Source organism: Medicago truncatula, chromosome 4 (assembly GCF_003473485.1).
Source record: "Medicago truncatula cultivar Jemalong A17 chromosome 4, MtrunA17r5.0-ANR, whole genome shotgun sequence".
NCBI lineage: Eukaryota > Viridiplantae > Streptophyta > Magnoliopsida > Fabales > Fabaceae > Medicago > Medicago truncatula.
In genome coordinates this window covers 12,498,047-12,517,095 of record NC_053045.1, presented here as the reverse complement: position 1 = coordinate 12,517,095, position 19,049 = coordinate 12,498,047, and the positions used below count along the sequence as shown (strand labels likewise).

At 31.5% G+C, this 19,049-nt stretch overlaps 2 protein-coding genes and 1 non-coding gene across 3 annotated transcripts; 2 read left to right on the top strand and 1 right to left on the bottom strand.

The window, feature by feature from the left end:
• Positions 1-1,513: 1,513 nt before the first annotated feature.
• Positions 1,514-5,035, top strand: LOC11431408 (F-box/kelch-repeat protein At3g23880). Its single transcript, XM_039832627.1, has 2 exons — positions 1,514-1,628; positions 3,927-5,035. The coding sequence occupies exons 1-2, from the start codon at positions 1,514-1,516 to the stop codon at positions 5,033-5,035; spliced, it is 1,224 nt and encodes a 407-aa protein (XP_039688561.1).
• On the bottom strand, positions 3,127-3,209 carry TRNAL-UAA (transfer RNA leucine (anticodon UAA)). Its single transcript has one exon. It is a non-coding gene; the product is annotated as a tRNA-Leu (tRNA).
• Positions 5,036-14,542: 9,507 nt separating the features above from the next.
• On the top strand, positions 14,543-15,763 carry LOC25491814 (F-box/kelch-repeat protein At3g23880). The gene has a single exon (XM_024780455.1). It carries the CDS (start codon positions 14,543-14,545, stop codon positions 15,761-15,763), a length of 1,221 nt encoding a protein of 406 aa, XP_024636223.1.
• The last annotated feature ends 3,286 nt before the right edge of the window (positions 15,764-19,049 follow it).

Here is a 19,049-nt window from a genome sequence, read left to right as displayed (position 1 = left end):
ATTTCCATCTTTAGTTGGTACAATAGCAGCAGTGGTTCTTTCATAACCTTTGTTGATGTATCTGAATAAGTACTTAATTGAAGTACTATGATTGCACCATTCCATGTTAATGTGTGCTTGATACTTTAGAAGCAACCTAGGAATATACAAAAGAACATAGCGATTGTCCATATGAATTCCAATGTTTAATTCATACCTTCAAAATCATTGTATATATAATCGTCTCTACTGTTATCATCAAAAAATGGATTTTCATGAGATGTTGTTAGGTGAAATGTGTTTGATGAAGATGGGGTTGTATTAGATGATGTGCTGTCAAATCTTCTACACAAATTGATACCCATATTACCAATATGATTGAACTGTTGATTTTTGGCTCCAAGATTATGACTTGTACTTGCTTCAATATTGAACCCACTATTGGTTTGTGAATGTACGACAGAACTTGTAGAACCTTTACTGTAGTTTTGATGAACACTTTGACTTTGATGGGTTTTAATACCAAAGAACAAAAAGAGAAATGAATAATGATATGAAATGGTGATAAAATTTGTATTTGATAATCTGAGATCCATATGTACATGAATAACAGAGAAAGAAAATAACAGAAACAATTGGTAGTAGTACTACCAATCCCAAAAGCACACAGGCTCCCCAAATCACTCTAGGTGACCCCACAAAATCAATACATAATCCTTCTATTCTCTCTGCTTAAGTAGCCAGCAAGTGACTCTCATGCCTTCTTTGCCACGTCACCCTCCTTATCTGCTTTTGTCTTCTTTCTACTATAAACCTTCCAGACTCTTGGCTTAGGCCCATATTCAAGGCCCACTTCAGTAGTCATGTTCTATCAATTCCACCCTCCTTAAGAACAACCTTGTCCTCAAGGCTAAAGTCAAGAAACTGGCCCTTCAGCAACTCATTGTCCTCCCATGTGACATCTTCTACTGACTTATGCTTCCATTTGATCAAACTCTGATGCACTTTAGTATCTCCTTGTCTGACAACTATGGAGCCCAGTACCTGTTCAGGATACACATCCTCATTATCATCAATTTCCAATTCCTTAGGTAATTGGTCTTGCACCTGGTAGTTCCCCACAACCTTTTTGAGCAATGATACATGAAATACAGAGTGTATTTTTTACTTATCAGGCAGCTTTAGTTTATGAGCTACTTCCCCAATCCTTTTCTCAATCTGAAAAGGGCCATAGTATCTAGCAGCAAGCTTTTGATTTATCCTTCTTACTATAGATTGTTGCATGTGGGGTCTAAGCTTGAGAAAAACCCACTATCCTTCTTTAAAACATAAATCCTTCCTCCTTTTTGTTAGCATAACTGGATATCTGCTCCTGAGCCTTCAACAGATGCTTTTTCAACTGACTCAAAGCCTCATCCCTATCCTGCAGTTCTAAAGCTACAACAACCACTTTATTTTCATTAGTCAGGAACTTAACTATTGGAGGCGCCTGCCTCCCATACACCACCTCAAATAGGGTTTTCCCAATATAGATATGAAAGGTGGTATTGTACCAGAATTCTGCCCAAGGCAGCCAAATGGACCAAGTCTTAGGATTATCAGAGGAGAAACACCTCAAATAACTCTCAAAGCATTTGTTGATAACCTCAGTCTGCCCATCCGTTTCAGGATGATAAGCATAGCTAATTTTCAACTTAGTTCCCTATAATTTAAATAACTCCATCCAGAAATGACTGACAAATATGGGGTCCCTGTCACTGACTATTGAGCTAGGAATTCCATGCAGCTTCACCACTTCTTTGACAAATACCTCAGCAATAGACTTGGCAGTAAATGGATAAACCAAAAAAACATGTGGATTCTTTTTTATTACCCAAGGTAACCAACGCCCCAAAAAAATTAATTTGATAATACAAAAGAGTAAAGGCAATGACATGTATTCATTCCCGAACTCTTTTGCACAGAGACCTCTAATTGAAGTTGCGTTCCAGTGTTCGACACCGAGACTTATTTTCTACTGAATATTGAATTATGTCATTTTCTATTAAAAAATCGATGTCGATGTGTTTGTGTCGGTGCGGTGACAAGTGTTCGTCTTTGTATTACTTCATCATAGTTTTAGAGTAAATTTCATGTGAATTAAACTTCACTAAATCTAAAATTCATGTTAATTAAGCTATCATACGCTAAGAATTTATGCTACATATAAGTCCAACATATGAAGGTTTTAGTTATCTTTTTTAGTTATCTGATCTAAGACAACGTATTAGAATACTAAATTATTTTGAGGAATTTAGTTACACTTTTTTTTATAGCGTTGAAATTGATTTTGAAGATTTTGGTTACTGTTTTTTTTATTTGTTATAGGAAAATTTGGTTACACCTTGTAATTAGTTATTATTTACTTCATAGTTATCCAAAAATTTGTTGCAAACCATCATCCATAATTATTTACTTAAAAAACAAATAAATTAAATTTTGCAAAATGACTGTTATGCACATAAAATTAAGGAGACTATGAGTTTTAACAAAGACGATTATGAAATTTTGTTGTATTTCGGTTTTATTTAAAATAAAATAATAAATAAAAAACAAATAAATTAAATTTTGCGAAATGACTGTTATGCATATAAAATTAAGGAGACTATGCGTATTAATGAAGACGATTATGAATTTTGATGTACTTCGATTTTTATATATTGTTAGTTGAAAACCATTATCCACAATAATTTATTTAAAAAATTAAATTAAATTTTGTGAAATGACTGTTATGCACATAAAATTAAGGAGACTATGAGTTTTAATAAGAACGATTATGAAGTTTTGCTGTACCTCGGTTTTTATATATTGTTAGTAGATAGATAGTTTTATTTTGCTTAATAGCAGTTTTCGCCCCCTACGAAAAAAAACTACAAAACCGCCCCTAAGTTTTGCAATCGTAGAAGTTTTGGCCCCAAGGCCAATTTTTGGTAAAAAAAATAATAACATATGGCATCTAACTTAGGGGGCGGTTTTGTGATTTTTTTTCTTAGGGGCCAAAATCGCAACTTTGAAAAAATTAAGGGACTAAAACTACTATTAAACCTTTTTTTTTTTGATAAATTTTTCTTTTATGATTAATTTTTGTTGCATAAAAAAAAAAAATTATGCAGGCTGTGGGGTTTGAACCCACGCGCACTCAGTGCAGTAGGTCTTAAGTCTACCCCCTTAGACCACTCGGGCAAGCCTGCTGAAGATGTGATTTTATCCTAACCAATGTAAACATTAGTTGTGCTGACACAATGTTTCCAAAATGAAGTTTAACAAAGTTATAGCTTCAGCTAGAATTGATTTTAGGTAGCAGAAGCGCTTAGATTTGTGCAAACCAAACAACTTCAACAGAATCACTTTTAGCATAGAGAAAGCGCGGTGAAGCGCTTTTGGGTTTCAACTCCAATCTGCAACGCATCTTCTCTTCTCTCTGATTCTGATTTTGTTTCTTCGTCTGTTTAGTAATGATACTACTTCGAATACCTCTTGTTTGTTGACGAATTTGATTTTTGATTTGTTTTTCAACTTCAATTTTCCCATAACCCTAATCAACACTGAAAACGTAATTATGTTATTGTAATTCAGATTTTAAATTGATGATGCCATTTGATTTATGATTCGATGAATTTGGATATGAACTTTTACTAATGTTGTTGACTAGGATAATATTTGATGGATTTACTCTGTTATTTTGTTGAAACAGAATAAAAATGATTTTGTATGTAGGGACAATATTGTGAATAAGTTGATTATGATTATAAATTGTGCTTGTTAAAGTATTAAACAATTTGATCACTTCAGTATCAAAATATATGTTGTCATTTGCTACAATACCATTGTTAATTGTGGATTTGTTTCATTATGAGTTTAAATTACTATTATTATATCATTTTGATAAATTTGTTTCTTTGCAACAGAAAAGTCAAGACAAGAGTCGAAAAATAGATTCATTAATATTCTCTGGAAATCCATCATCGACCATCCCACTTTCGTCAAACTGCACCTTAATCGATCTTCACAAAAACCCGACCTCACATTTGTATCTTCCGCCAGAATCACGTTATGGACACTCGAATCCACCTGCACTGTATCGTTCACCGTTTTTCGCTTGTTAGAGAACCCTCCGGTGATTATAAACCTTTCTGACGATGATCCTTACTATCAACTGAAGGACAAGGACTGTGTCCATATTATTGGTTCCTGCAATGGTTTGCTTTGCTTGTTTGGTCTAAAAATCAACGACTCTTGTGGTCATATGGATATTTCTATTCGATTTTGGAACCCGGCAAGTAGGAAAATATCAAAGAAAGTAGGGTATTGTGGTGATGGTGTTAATAACGATCCAAGTTGTTTCCCTGGTAAAGGCGATTTGTTAAAGTTTGTGTTTGGTTATGTTAATTCAAGCGACACTTATAAGGTTGTGTATTTTATTGTGGGGACAACATCTGCAAGAGTTTTTAGTTTAGGCGATAATGTTTGGAGAAAGATTGAAAATTCACCTGTGGTTATTCATCATGTGTCAGGGTTTGTCCATTTGAGTGGTAGTGTTTTTTGGTTGACAATTCAGAATTACAATGGTTATGATGATTATGATTGCGAGGATTTTACAATCGAGCAATTTGTGGTTATGTCGCTTGACTTGGGCATTGAGAAATATACTCAAATGCGGCCTCCTCAAGGGTTTGATCAAGTGCCATTTCTTGTGCCAAATGTAAGTGTGTTACAGGATTGTCTTTGTTTTTCTCATGATTTTCAACAAACTCATTTTGTTATATGGCAAATGAAGGAATTTGGAGTGGAAGAGTCCTGGACTCGATTTCTTAAAATTAGTTATCTTAATCTTCAAATTGATTTAGATGATAGTTTTGAAGACATGTCCTTGTATCGGTTGCCATTATGTGTTTCGGAGAAGAGTGGTACACTACTGTTGACTAACTGTCATGAAAACCGAGCAATTCTCTTTAATTGGAGAGATAACAGGGTGCAGAGAATCAATGGACACCGGCTGTCCAATGACAAAGAGTAGGTTGAAAGCTTGGTTTCGTATTGTTGAAAGTAAGTTTCTCTACAACAATTTACTTGTTTGAATTTGTGTAATTCATGTATGATATATCATATAATATGTTCTGTGATCATTTTCTTATGATGGCTTTGATTTGATTGTATTATCGTATGATTATGTGTTGACTATTGTTAACAGTTTGACAATAACACATTAGATATTTTTGCGAGTTAATATATATTGGAATTTCTTGTTCTGATTTAGTTTACACAAAGTATAGATCGAGGGGCATGAAATTTTTTCATATTTTTTACTAATAATATATTAACCATACACAAGAAAAGTATATTATGTTACTTTAGAAGAAAAAGTAGAGACGTGGTCCTTACAGAAATTAAGACCTAAAACAAATAACAAGTGAGCTCTCTTAAAAAAGGCAGTGAAGTGAAAGAAAAAAAGAAAAAGAAAAGAGAGAACCAATGTGGGGTGAAAATACAGTTTCTTCATCCCACATTAAAATACTTACAATCAGCACTGTTATATAATTTTGTCTTTTTAATCTTCATACAATAGTGCTTATAAATTGGACCCTGTAGAGTGAAATGTCTGCCTCCAGCTCTGCCCCTGAAAGCATATCCAAGTTGATCAGGGAAGCAAGACTTTTTTTTTTAATCCAGCAAGAAAAGCACTAAAGAAGCAGGTTAGGGACTGAACCCTTGACCAAGAAGACACATTACAAACAGAAACTAGAGCACAGTAAATGAAAACTATCCCTATTTATCAATGGAAACATAGCTAAATTTTGGCCAAAGCAATCTGCAGCCAAGTTGCCTTCCTTATGTATGTGGTAACATCTACTTTTCACAACCAACACAAGGAGAAATATTGTTGTTTTGGCCTTTTTTCGAACGAGTTCTGATCCCCGCAGAACTAGTACCAACTTGATTTTTAGGACTCTTTTGCTTCTTAGTTTTCTTGCCAGGTTTAACTTGACTGGCCAGCTCATATTGCTTAGCTAAGTACTTCTCAACATCACTGCGTGTCTTCATAGCAGCCACCTGTTTTTCTGTGTCAAAATCAGGTTCCATAGTACTGTCAGTAGCAGTGTCATCATCTACCATGTCCCCCCCAAAATTTGCTTAATATTTTAACACTTTTAAGACTAGCAGCTGTGTGATTGCTGGAACCACCAGAAGATTGCACTTTGCTTTTATCAGGACCTAAATCTTCATCATTGAGGTAATAGGAACAGCAAGCTTGATTGGAAATAAAACCCGAGAGTTGAGACTCTGCAGTGAAGCCATATGATCCCTGGTTCTAAACAAGCAGTCCCCCTGGAAACCTCTAGGACAGGTTCTGCAGTGGCAATAAGCACATCAGCTGAATGCATAGAAAGTTCCTGTTCCTCCAGTAAGGCATCCCCATTTGAAATGAGGGCAAGATCCTTGCCAACTAGCCTAGCCTCCCTTGGAGGAAGTTCACTATCTGCTTCTAGCAGCTCAAAAGAGTTGATGTTGAAAAATCACAATCCTTTTGGATTATAGCAAAATCAGGGAAGCAAGACTTATTTATAGAATCTTATTCTTATTAACATGTGGTGCAGGTTGGTATTCATGACAGCAACTTTGAAGGCTGTTGCGGCACAATTCAACGTCGGTCAGCTCTTCACAAAGCATCTCTAATCACTTTCTTGCATTTTTTTGTTTTTTATTTTGCCTAGTTGACATATACGAAGTGATATGGTTAATTCATCTTGGTTTCATGCTATCTTGTGAATTAGTTCATCTTACTTCACAAATATATGTACTGTCAACATGTATGGATTGTTATGAGTGTTTTCTACTTCGAATGAGTTGTGGTTTATTAAGGCATTTTGGTCCGCAAATTTTTGTGTTCCAATGTCTGTTTCAACATGACCTGAATGAATAAGTCATCTATGCGAAACATAAATCTATAATGATGTATTTGGTTTCCGCTTGGATCTTCTCAACTTATTTTTGTAGACAAGTGATATTGATTGAATTTTAGTTGTGATACAGGTTTGAAAATGGTAATGGTTTTTCCTATGTAGTTTAGTAGCGATTGTGGCTATTGATTTTTATTATTCCAAAATGATGTGGTTTTTTCTTCTGTTAACAAAGTTTAGGGGATTTTGACTATATACTTGACTGTATACCATCTTTTCGATCCATTCATTTTCAATGAAGATCAAATAAATAAGACTCGCCGTGATTTTATCAATAGTACATTATTTGTTGAAAGTGTGATATTGACAAGCTCAATTGTAGAGGTAATATGGCAGCCAGTTCATAACAAGTTAGTTGTATTTTCCCAAGAAACACTATTTGTTGGTTGCACATACTAATCTATAATGATGACATTCTTGTTCTTCCACCTTGTGTTTGTTATAACTCAGCAATTTTATCCTCATAGCTTGTTTTTATGATAAATTCTTCCATCCTTTGAAAACTTATCGCTGCTGGCTTATTCCATCAGGATTCTTTGTTTATGTGATTTTTGATTGTCTGGGAGTGGTGCAGTTGAAATTATTTTTCCTTTGTTTATATTATATTCCTTTTTTCACCTTTTTTTATGGTTGTAATCTTCTTTTTTATTTATTTTATTTCCGGTAACATGGTTTTAACTTTTAATCGAGGAGTTCATCATATCATCATATTAAATATTACAATTATCTGTTATGCATGCTTGATATTAAATAGAGTAAATATCTAAATTCGCCAACTATTTTGCTGCAATGACGCCATGGTACACATTATACGCCACATAAGCTTTCTCCCCCAACAATGTTGGGGATAAAACTTGAATTTCAAATTCCCATATTCTGCTCCATCACATTCGTTTGGAGTAAAATGGATGTATTAATTTAGGCACTGAATTGAAAACTTCCTCCTCTCAATGAGTATTCTCTTTGACTTGTTTGTATTATAAAATGTTGCTTTAGCATGAGCTTGGTACTTCTTACCACAGTAAAATCCTTCAACTGGCCTTCTACTTTACTAAACATAGAATACTTGTTTATTTATGGATATTGATGATAACCTCTTAAAATAACTTCCAAAAGAGGTGATTACATAAAAACAGAGTATCTCCATTGCTTAAGTGATCTGGTGTAAACCAAATTGATGTATATTCAATCAATATAGTGTATACAGGAAGCTTTCATATACGCCGGAGCTATTATCAATCTCGGCAGAGGAAGTTCTCTGGTGACTGGTGAGATTACAGGGTAGACTCAATAGGAGACTCGGTTGAAAAATGGTGAAAATATTTGTATAGACAAGTGATATCGCTCGAATTTTAGTTGTTTCCAACTTATGTACCAATCTATATATTCTGTCGGTGTTATATCACGCCAAGTAAATATGAAAGCTCTGGCTTCCATTTTGCTTTGGTGCAAAAACAATAACTGTGATACATTTTTGGTAATGGTAATGGTAATGGTAGCCAGAGCAATATCTACTGTGAAATACCCATGTTTAGACAACTAAAATCCTGAACAAACTGAAATTCACGCACATTGTGAGGTTCCAGGTTCGAACTTGGAGAAATATTCAACCTAACAATTGACAATTTAGTTAAGCTTTATGGACAACATAAATCATATGACATTAATTTTACAAAATAAATTTACCCAAAGTCAATTTTTATTGACGTAAAACCAAACAAACATTGTTTGCCTCATCTTATTATACACACACAGACACTTCACTCTCTTGTTGCAAAACACATCACAACCTTCTTTTGTGCTTTTGCTTCTTTCTCCCTTGTAATAATCCAAACTTACAAACTGATTCTCAAGAGTTGTAGTGATCCTGCAGTTCATTTGCAATTACGACGATGCCCAACTCTACTAGTAGATTTTTCTTGTCAACAACACAGTTGCAAAAACTTTAAGCCTACTCTTTTTCCCATATGGGGTGATTTTTCTAGTTTTTGCCAAAACTCAGTTGCAAAAACTTTATGTTATTGTTTGAACTAAGATGAAAGTGTCCTACTTAACAATTTTTGGTAGAGTTTTTTTTAGTGGTTTTTGGTAGACTTGGTTAGTGTCTAATTTAATTTAACATAATTTGTTTCAATAAATTTAATATTTATTTTTGAATTTCATTTTTTTTTTTACAATTTTTCAAATTTGATTTTCATTTGAGTCCATAAATTTAAGATTTTTATTTCTTTGGAAATTTCAATATTTTTTTTCTTCATATATGTCAAAGCTGTTTGTTTTTAGACGGACACGATCTTCAAACAATGATTCTATTCAAATTTCTATAAAAAAACCCTAAGTGTTTAAAGAAATATAGAGAACTACACGCTTTCAATTGTGTCAAAACTCTAATCAAATTATAGCGAAAAAAACTTATAAAAATTCTTATAAACTTTCATCTTAGAATTTCTTTCGCCTTTGTTTGAGAGTTTGGAGGGGAGGGGGAACGGAGGTTTTTAGGGGGTGAGAAATATATAGGGAAATGGAGAAATCTTTCATATTTTTTTGAAATAGTGTTTTTTTAGAGCACGATATGCATATGATTCATATATTTTTAATATTAAGAATATTATAACAACATATATTAAATTTAAAAAATTCATATAAACCCTCCAAAACTCCCCTAAAACCTCATCCAATACAACTTTTTAGTTCCCTTAAATGAGAAATGTTTTGTATTATGAAGAAAAATTAACATCTCATAACCCCCCTTTCAATGTCCTCTATTTCTTTCACTTGCACTTTCTTTTTTTCAAAACGCATCCCCTCCAAACTGGCTAACAAAGCCTAAGTGTTTAGAAAAATTATGTGATTATTTTTGTTTACCACTCTTTGAGTCTGAAGTGTAAACAAACATTAAATTATGTAAACTCTTAATCTTGTTGGATTATTGAAGTTTTTAAAGAGAGATAGAAAATCTTAGACTTATGTGTCAGTGTTTGTGTTAGGTCGGTATGTCTGGTATTTTGTCTTAATGGAATCAACATTGATATTAGTTCCATAGGGAAGGGTTTTCCTAAGGTAGAAAGTACCAAACTCGAGGGGAAGGACTTTAAATGGGTAAACTAAGAATCATTTTAAAATACAAATAATCTAGACAATACTCTTGAGGGAAAAATTTCAAACTCTGCGTAGTATAAATGGTGAAAAACACCGACGTGTATCAACTTTGTCCAAAGACGTGTGTATCAAGAATTAAGTGTAGCATGATTCGAAGGAAGACAACATCAGAAGTGAAAAATATCATAAAGTACATAAACAAAGATAATCTTGATGAAATAGGCCGGAACAAAAATATTTCTTAGGAACACCCAATACATGACTTCTATATGAATTGTTTGATTGTAGATTGTCATTTATATAGAGATACACATAAAATATAGAGTACGAGTTTTATCAACAAGTGGGTCCTATCATTATTAATTATTTTAAAATTTTATTCTATCTTTAATTTATCTTTCTAAATTGAAGAAATGAAAGAAAACTAAAATGGAGAGGATCTTGACTTCATTGAAACAAGAGAATTTGAGAAACCAAATGCCTTAATTAACCACAACTCATTCAAAGTAGTTTTGGGTCATGAGAGGTTTGGGGATCATCATATCGAACCTTGAACTATCATATAAGCATAGGCGAAACCCTTCATGAGCTGGGGTGGGTCACGACCCACCCAGAAAAATTAAAAATTAACAATTATAGGTCTATTCTGCGAGATTTTAAACAATTTTTCGACATTTTTTGTTTTCGACACATTCAAATCTCTGTTAAGTGGTGTAGTGGCCAACCCAAAAAAACAAAAAAAATAAAAAATCATAAATCAATTATGAGAGATTTTAAATAATTTTTCAATGGTTTTAGATTTCATCGGCGGTTCCACAAGTAGTATATATACATGATTTTTGTCATGTCTATGCTTGGCTGATTAGTAGAGGTTTACAGCCCTTCTAATTTGTGGGGGGTTTCAAACCTCCTTTACATTGTCTCTCAACTAAAACTGGTTTCAATTAACATTTATACTAGAAAAAAAACCTTCATAATTTAGTGGCCCCCCCAAACCTTTTTTTCTGACGCCGCCACTGCATATAGGGAGAAAGACATCACACTTTAACTCAAATTTAGACGTTAGGTTTATGACTTCTCTCATTTATAAAGTGTGCAAATTTTTTTTTTTTTATTCATGGTGGAATATTACTCGCACTTCATATACAAAAGCAATCATAACATATCACTTCAAACTACTCATTTTTCTATTATAACCGTTTTTTAAAGATTTTTGTTATCGATTTTTAAAGATTATGTATTGCAAATGATCATATAAGTCATTAAATTCTTCACCAAAAAAAAAAATATAAGTCATTAAATTGGGGTCATTAACTAATAAACTGAGGACACATCAATGAATTTGTTGGACAATAATGTTAATATAGTAAAGTAGATCTATGAAATGACCATTACACCCATAAAATTAAAAATATTATAAGCTTAAGAAGGTTAACTATTTAATAAAAAACATTGGTAAAAAAAAATTAAAAATTAATTTTTTGACAAGAATTATATAATTTTATTGTAGATTGATATCTATACTATATATAAAGAAAACTACCCCTTTCAGCATACATTTGGGTTGAACTTTTCTTTTCCAAAATACCCTTAATTTTAATTACAAATAGCCAATTACAAAATAACACGTGGATTAGTAATATTCATTTTAAATACAAATAGCCAATTATAAAATAACACATGGATTAGTAATTCATGCCACTAATCGTCTCCGTTAACTCTCTTTTACCTCCGTTAACCAAAGATCAAACTCACAAAAAACTAGCACAAAACAAAAACTCATGTTATTTTCTTATCATCCGCTTTTATGCTGTACATCTGTGTTGTTCCCCTTAATACAGCCGACAAAGATTACCAAGTATTTTCATATCCCTTCCACAAAAAAACAGTATGTCCATATTATTTTGTTAATATAAGTTACTCTTCCTTATAGCCGTTGATCAACTGTAACAAACGTGAACAAAAAATAATGGTAAAGATTGAACTTCAAATCCACTAAAAAAATATTAGTAACAAACGTGAGCTAAAAATAATGTTAAAAGTTGGACTTTAAATCCTCTAAAACAATATTAGTAACAAACGTGAGCAAAAAGTATTGTTAAAGATTGGACTTTAAAGCCTCTAAAAAATATTAGTAACAAACGTGAGCAAAAAATATTGTTAAAGATTAGACTATAAATCCTCTAAAAAAATATTAGTAACAAACGTGAGCTAAAAATAATGTTAAAGATTGGAGAGCAAAAAAAAAAGGTTAAAGATTGGACTTTAAATACTCTAAACAAAGATTAGTAACAAACGTGAGCAAAAAATATTGTCAAAAAATTGGACTTTAAAGCCTCTAAAAAAATATTGTAACAAACGTGAGCAAAAATTAATGGTAAAGATTGAACTTTAAATCTACTAAAAAAATATTAGTAACAAACATGAGCTAAAAATAATTTTAAATATTAGACTTTAAATCCTCTAAAAAAAAAATTATTAACAAACGTGAGCAAAAAATATTGTTAAAGATTGGACTTTAAAGCCTCTAAAAAAATATTGTTAAAGATTAGACTATAAATCCTCTAAAAACAAGATTAGTGAGAAAAACGAGAGCAAAAAATAATGTTAAAGATTGGAGAGCAAAAAATAATGTTAAAGATTGGACTTTAAATACTTTAAACAAAGATTAGTAACAAACGTGAGCAAAAAATATTGTCAAAAAATTGGACTTTAAAGCCTCTAAAAAAATATTGTAACAAACGTGAGCAAAAATTAATGGTAAAGATTGAACTTTAAATCCCCTAAAAAAATATTAGTAACAAACGTGAGCTAAAAATAATTTTAAATATTAGACTTTAAATCCTCCAAAAAAAAGATTATTAACAAACGTGAGCAAAAAATATTTAAAGATTAGACTTTAAAGCCTCTAAAAAAATATTGTTAAAGATTAGACTATAAATCCTCTAAAAACAAGATTAGTGACAAAAACGAGAGCAAAAAATAATGTTAAAGATTTGACTTTAAATCCTCTAAAGAAAAGATTAGTATCAAACGTGAGCAAAAAATAATGTTAAAGATTGGACTTTAAATCCTATGAAAAAAAGATTAGTAACGAACATAAGCAAAATATAATGTTAAAGATTGAACTTTAAATCCTCTAAAAAAAATATTAGTAACAAACTTGAGCAAAAAATAATGTTAAAAATTGGACTTTAATTATCATCATTTTTCAGGAGAAGAACATACTTTGTTGTCATTTGACGAGGTTGAAGGGGATACTCATAACTTATATCAACATGAATTCTTAAACTCAATTGCTCAAGGAAGTATCCCACCGTATTTAAAGGTAAAAAAAGGTGCACCTTTGATGTTGTTGCGAAACATAGACCCTCGATATGGGTTGTGTAATGGGACATGATTGTTATGTCGTGGTTTATTTAAGAATATGTTGGATGTGGAAGTCCTAACAGGAAGCAATGCTGGAAAAAAAAGCATTCTTTCCCATAATTAAATTAAAAACAAATGTGAGTTCATAACTTCCCTTTGTGCTTAGTTGAAAACAGTTTTCCGTTAGACTAAGTTTTGCTATTACCATAAATAAGTCACAAGGGCAGACCATTCCCAATGTCGGAATCTATCTTCCACGACATGTTTTCAGTCATGGTCAATTATATGTAGCTTTATCAAGAGGAGTTTCTCAAAATTCAACAAAAGTTATCATTAAAGTAGGGAAAATAGAAGGAGAAGATGAAGATTTACGAAAAATATAGTTTTTAAAGATATTCTTTTATCGCAATCATATCAATGTTTCTTTTACATAACATGTAATTTATACATTTATGTTATGATGTTACTAATTACTATTAGAATAAACAATAAAAAATCATTGTTTTATCTTTATTTTATATGCAGGCAAACTAAAATATGTTGAGTTGATAAATAATTGTTATATGTCTTGACAATATTTTGTTTATAAATCAATATATCAATAATTTTCATTAATATTTAAAAATTTAAAAATTTAAATCAAAATTATGCAAACAAACATAATAAAATAATGACATGCGTTAGCGCAGTAGAAAGAGCGGACAGACCCGCTAGTTCTTATAGTAGTAATTACTGGACTAGATTTTTTTTTAAGAAGAACTGGACTATATTTTTTTTAAGGTTTTTTCTAAATTACCTTTGAAGAATGGTGGGTAATTTACTCACCAACCAATGAAAATGAACAATTTATTTGTGGGGTCAAGATAGTTCATGAATATGTGCTTTCATGGGTAGCCTAGTTGCCACCTTTTTTAAGGAAGAAATAACCCTACATAGTAGTAGAAGTTACCCAAAAAAAAAAAAGCCTTATTTTAGTCAAAAATTCCAAATGCATAACAAAAATAACAACAAATTCTCTTTGGTTCCTTAAAAAACAAATTCCTTAGTTTTCCTGTTATTAGGGTTTCAACTCCAATCTCTTACGGTGCAGCACCACCATGCTGCCAGTAAACTTTGACATGGATCTCCTCCCGCCATCTCAGCCTTGTCCTCCTCCCAACGCATCTCCGGCAATCCTCCCTGACGAGCTTATCGCAGAAGTGCTTTCCTTCCTTCCGGTCAAATCTCTCATGCAACTAAGATCTGTGTGTAAGTCCTGGAAATCCATCGTCGAAGATCCTACTTTCGTCAAATTTCACCTTTATCGATCTTCACAAAAACCCGACCTCGCATTTGTAACTTCCATCTATGCAACCGAGGCCCTAACATTCACCATTTGTCGCTTGTTTGAGAACCCTTCGGACGTTATTAACCTTCCAAACAATGATTCTTACTATCAACTTAAAGACAAGGGCTGCCTCGGTATTGTTGGTTCGTGCAATGGATTGCTTTGCTTGCTTGGTGGTATTAGCTTTGATGGTTCATGTTATTATAAAGATATGTTTTTACGATTTTGGAACCCGGCCACAAAGACACTATCAGACAAATTAGGGTGTCTTGGTGATGGTGATAGCGACATAAGTTTGTTTAATTTCCACAGGTTAAAGTTTGCTTTCGGTTATGATAATTCAAGCAACACTTATAAAGCGGTGTATTTCATTCTAGATACAACAATCGTAAGAGTTTTCAGTATAGGCAATAATGTTTGGAGAAGCATTCAAAATTCTCCTGTGGCTAGTCGTCATTACTCGGCTGTTGTCCATCTGAGTGGCAGTGTTATTTTGGTGGCAATTCGTAATTACACCACTAAATATTATGATTGCAAAGATATTACAATCAAGCAATTTGTGATTATTTCACTTGATTTTGGCACTGAGAAATATACTCAGTTGCGACCTCCTCAAGGATTTGATCAGGTGCCATTTCTTATGCCAAATCTAAGCGTGTTAGAGGATTGTCTTTGTTTTTCTCATGATTTTGAACAAACTCATTTTGTTATATGGCAAATGAAGGAATTTGGAGTGGAAGAGTCTTGGACTCAATTTCTTAGAATTAGTTATCATAATCTTCAAATAGATATAGACTCAATTTCTCCAAACATGTCCTCGCATTGGTTGCCATTATGTGTTTCGAAGAAGAGTGGTACACTACTATTGACTAACCATGATGAACTTGAAGCAATTCTGTTTAATTTGAGAGATAAGAGAGTAGAGAGAATCAATGGACATTGGCTGTCCAATGGCAAAGAGTATGTTGAAAGCTTGGTTTTGTATTGTTGAAAGTAAGTTTCTCTACGACAATTTACTTGTTTGAATTTGTGATAATACATGTATGCTATATAATATATTGTATGATCATTTTCTTATGATGGTTTTGATTTGATTGTATTGTTGTATGACTATGATTATGCATTGGATATTGTTAACGATTTGACAATAGTAATATTTTTGTAAGTTAATATATATTAGAATTTCTTGTTCTGATATTGCTATAGAATCTAATTTTTAATAACATGATAACCCTCATGTTACCAGTGGTGCAGTTTGGTGTTCATGGCAGCACACCTTTGAGGGATGTTGCGTCACAGTTCAACCGCAGCCAGCTCCTCGCCAACGCACCAAGCATCGCTTGTTACTTTCTTGCATTCTGTATTGTTTATGACTAGAAGACATATATGAAGTATCTGGTTTCAATTTGGTACCGACTCCAATACTTGCTTCCATGTTATAATCACCAGATTCACCACAATACCTCTTTCTTTCATGTTTCAATTTCACAAATTGAGAATATGGGTGGTTGTTAGAAATTGAAGTTGAAAATGAAATTGAATTAGAGAACAGTTGGATGTATTGAAATTGAGAATGAGAATAGCAAACAAATGGAAATGAATGGTATAAAGAAGAAGATGATGATCTTCACCTCTCACTCCGACAAAATTAAAAACATCCCTGTAAATTTTTTTGTTTTAAAAAGGTCTCTGATCCCATTTTTTTGCTGACATGGGATAGCTTTTGCCACGTGGCCCTGGCCGTTCATGTCATTATTATTTTTTTAAATAATTTAAAATTAAAAAAACATAAAAATTTCCAATTTTTTTATAAATATGAAGAAAAATTGGAAATTAGTTTTTTTAAAATCTGGAAATAAATGTTTGAAAAATAAAATTAAAAATTATATAATCTCAAAATTTAAAACTTTTGAAAATATAATTTTCAAAATTGGAAATTAGTTTTTTTAATTTTTTTTTACAAGGACAAAAATCAAAACGCGCCAAATTACAGGGATAAATTGCATATTTAAGCCATTAACTTATGATAAACTCTTTCATCCCTTGAAAGTTTATTGTTGCTGGCTTATTCCATTAAGGTTTATGTGCTTTTTGATTTATTTTCACTTCTGTAGAAAGGCTTGTTGTCCTCCTTGAAAATGAAAAGTAATCCCTCCACTTCATTTCTCTCCTAAATGGCGTCTTTTAATATATAATTTAAACATGAAAAATAATCCCTCCACTTCATTCCTCTCCTAAACTTTTCATAACCTCTTAATAACTTTTTATTCTCATTGGCCCCTTCCTTTGTGCTTAAATTATTATCTAAAGTGTTAAAATTGAATCTGTTACTTTTTTATCTCTCAATTTTTGTGATGGTTTTTGGTTGAGATTTTGAAGAAATTAACTTGAGGTCATCTCAATTTGCATGTTCCTTATTACTAAGGTAACCATGGTGATCGAGAAATTTTAGTGCCATTTTTTTTTGGCAAGGTAGGGCCATTTGTTTTTTATTATAAAAAGGTGTTTATTATATTTAATAATTTAAAAAGTAATTTTGAATTTAAGTTCTATACGGCAATAGTGTAAAGTTTTTTACATGTACACTTAATTAAATCACATCCTTTATGCTCTTAAATATTTTTAAAATAAAAATTGAAATTATTTTGTATCTATATATAGTATAGTTAAAATTTAAATTTATTTAAAAGAATAAGATATTGAAAATGATTTTTAAAATCATGTTGTCAACCAATACATATTTATTTGTGTGGCTTTATCTATCGATTTGGTCGGTCGACAAATAAAATTATTCCTTTTTTGTAAAAAAAATAAAATAAAATTGTTCTTTTACTCAATCATCTATCATTGGTGTCATTCTTTTACTCAATCATCCAATTGTTTGTCTTCTTGTTATGTAATTTTCATATATTTACTACAATATTACTAAAAAAATATCCAAACTCGATCGAGACATATGTAGTCAAAGCATCTTGATTAATTTATTCTTTATTTTTGAATGATTTATTTTGGTCCCTTGGGTTTTTCTCCTTTTGCTAAAGGTTTAAATTAAAATAATTAATAGGATCTATGATGGACCACTCTTAAGGTTGGTCCATCATAGACATAATCTGAGTTAAAGTTGACAGCCGGAATTTATTTTACAAACGGAGCAAAATCTGAGGGACCAAAAAGTATGTTTTATTAATTGTGAGACCAAAATGAAAACTTGAAATTATTTGAGGAACCATAAGATCAAATAAGCCTACTAAAAAATATCCAAACTCGATCGAGACATATGCGGTCAAAGCATCTTGATTAATTATTCCTGATTTTTGAATGATTTATTTTTTTTTTGAATGATTTCTTTTAAATTATGTTTAGAACATTATAAAAAATGAGCTTAAAATATGATTTATTTGTCCAATATTTTTTTCATCTCGTCGATAAAAATGTCCAATTATTGACATCTATAACTTTTGAAAGTTTTAAAAATTAATATTTAATTTATTTCATGATAAAAAATTCTTATTTTTTTTAAAGAATTTTTTATAAAGTTTTTTTTAGAAACTTTTATAAAATTTTAAATATGTCTGCAAAAAGTCATTAAATTTTTTTAAGTTTAAGGTACCGTTTGACCTGAATTTTTTTCAGCTTTTCTACGTTTTTAAGGAGAAGCTAGGCCAAACACAATATCAATAAAGTACCTTCGAAAAAAAGTACTTTTTTTAGAATGCATAAAATTGAATGGAATGAGCTTTAACCAAAAGTTGTTGAATGCTACTTCAAAAAACTATTTCTCCCCAATTTATTTCACAAGCACCTCTCTTCAACTCCCGTCGGCAACCTTTTGTTTTATTTTTTCAATATGCTTTTTTCTTCCATTTTATTTATTTATTTTTTTTAACCGGTCCATTTAATTTTTTAATGAGGTTCCATTTAAGTTTATTATCTATTTTTTTAAGGAATTTTATTATCTTTTTATCACTTATATATTAATTTCAATATCTTTTGATCATCACAACCTCGCAAATATTTGTATTCACGCTGTCAATGAATGACACCGAATATTTTTATTCTCTTTCTTCAACCACGGAAATATACACACGTTAGCGTTTAGAGTAATACTTTATGTTCCTCTTTCTGTTTTTTTTTTGTTATGCTAATGCATATAATTTTTGTTAGTGTTGTGTAATGCGTATAATTATTTTTATAAAACTTTTAATTTTAATTAAAAGTACAAGTGTAGTTGCCTAAAAAAATTATACTTATATATAATTTAAACATTTGTATTGTAA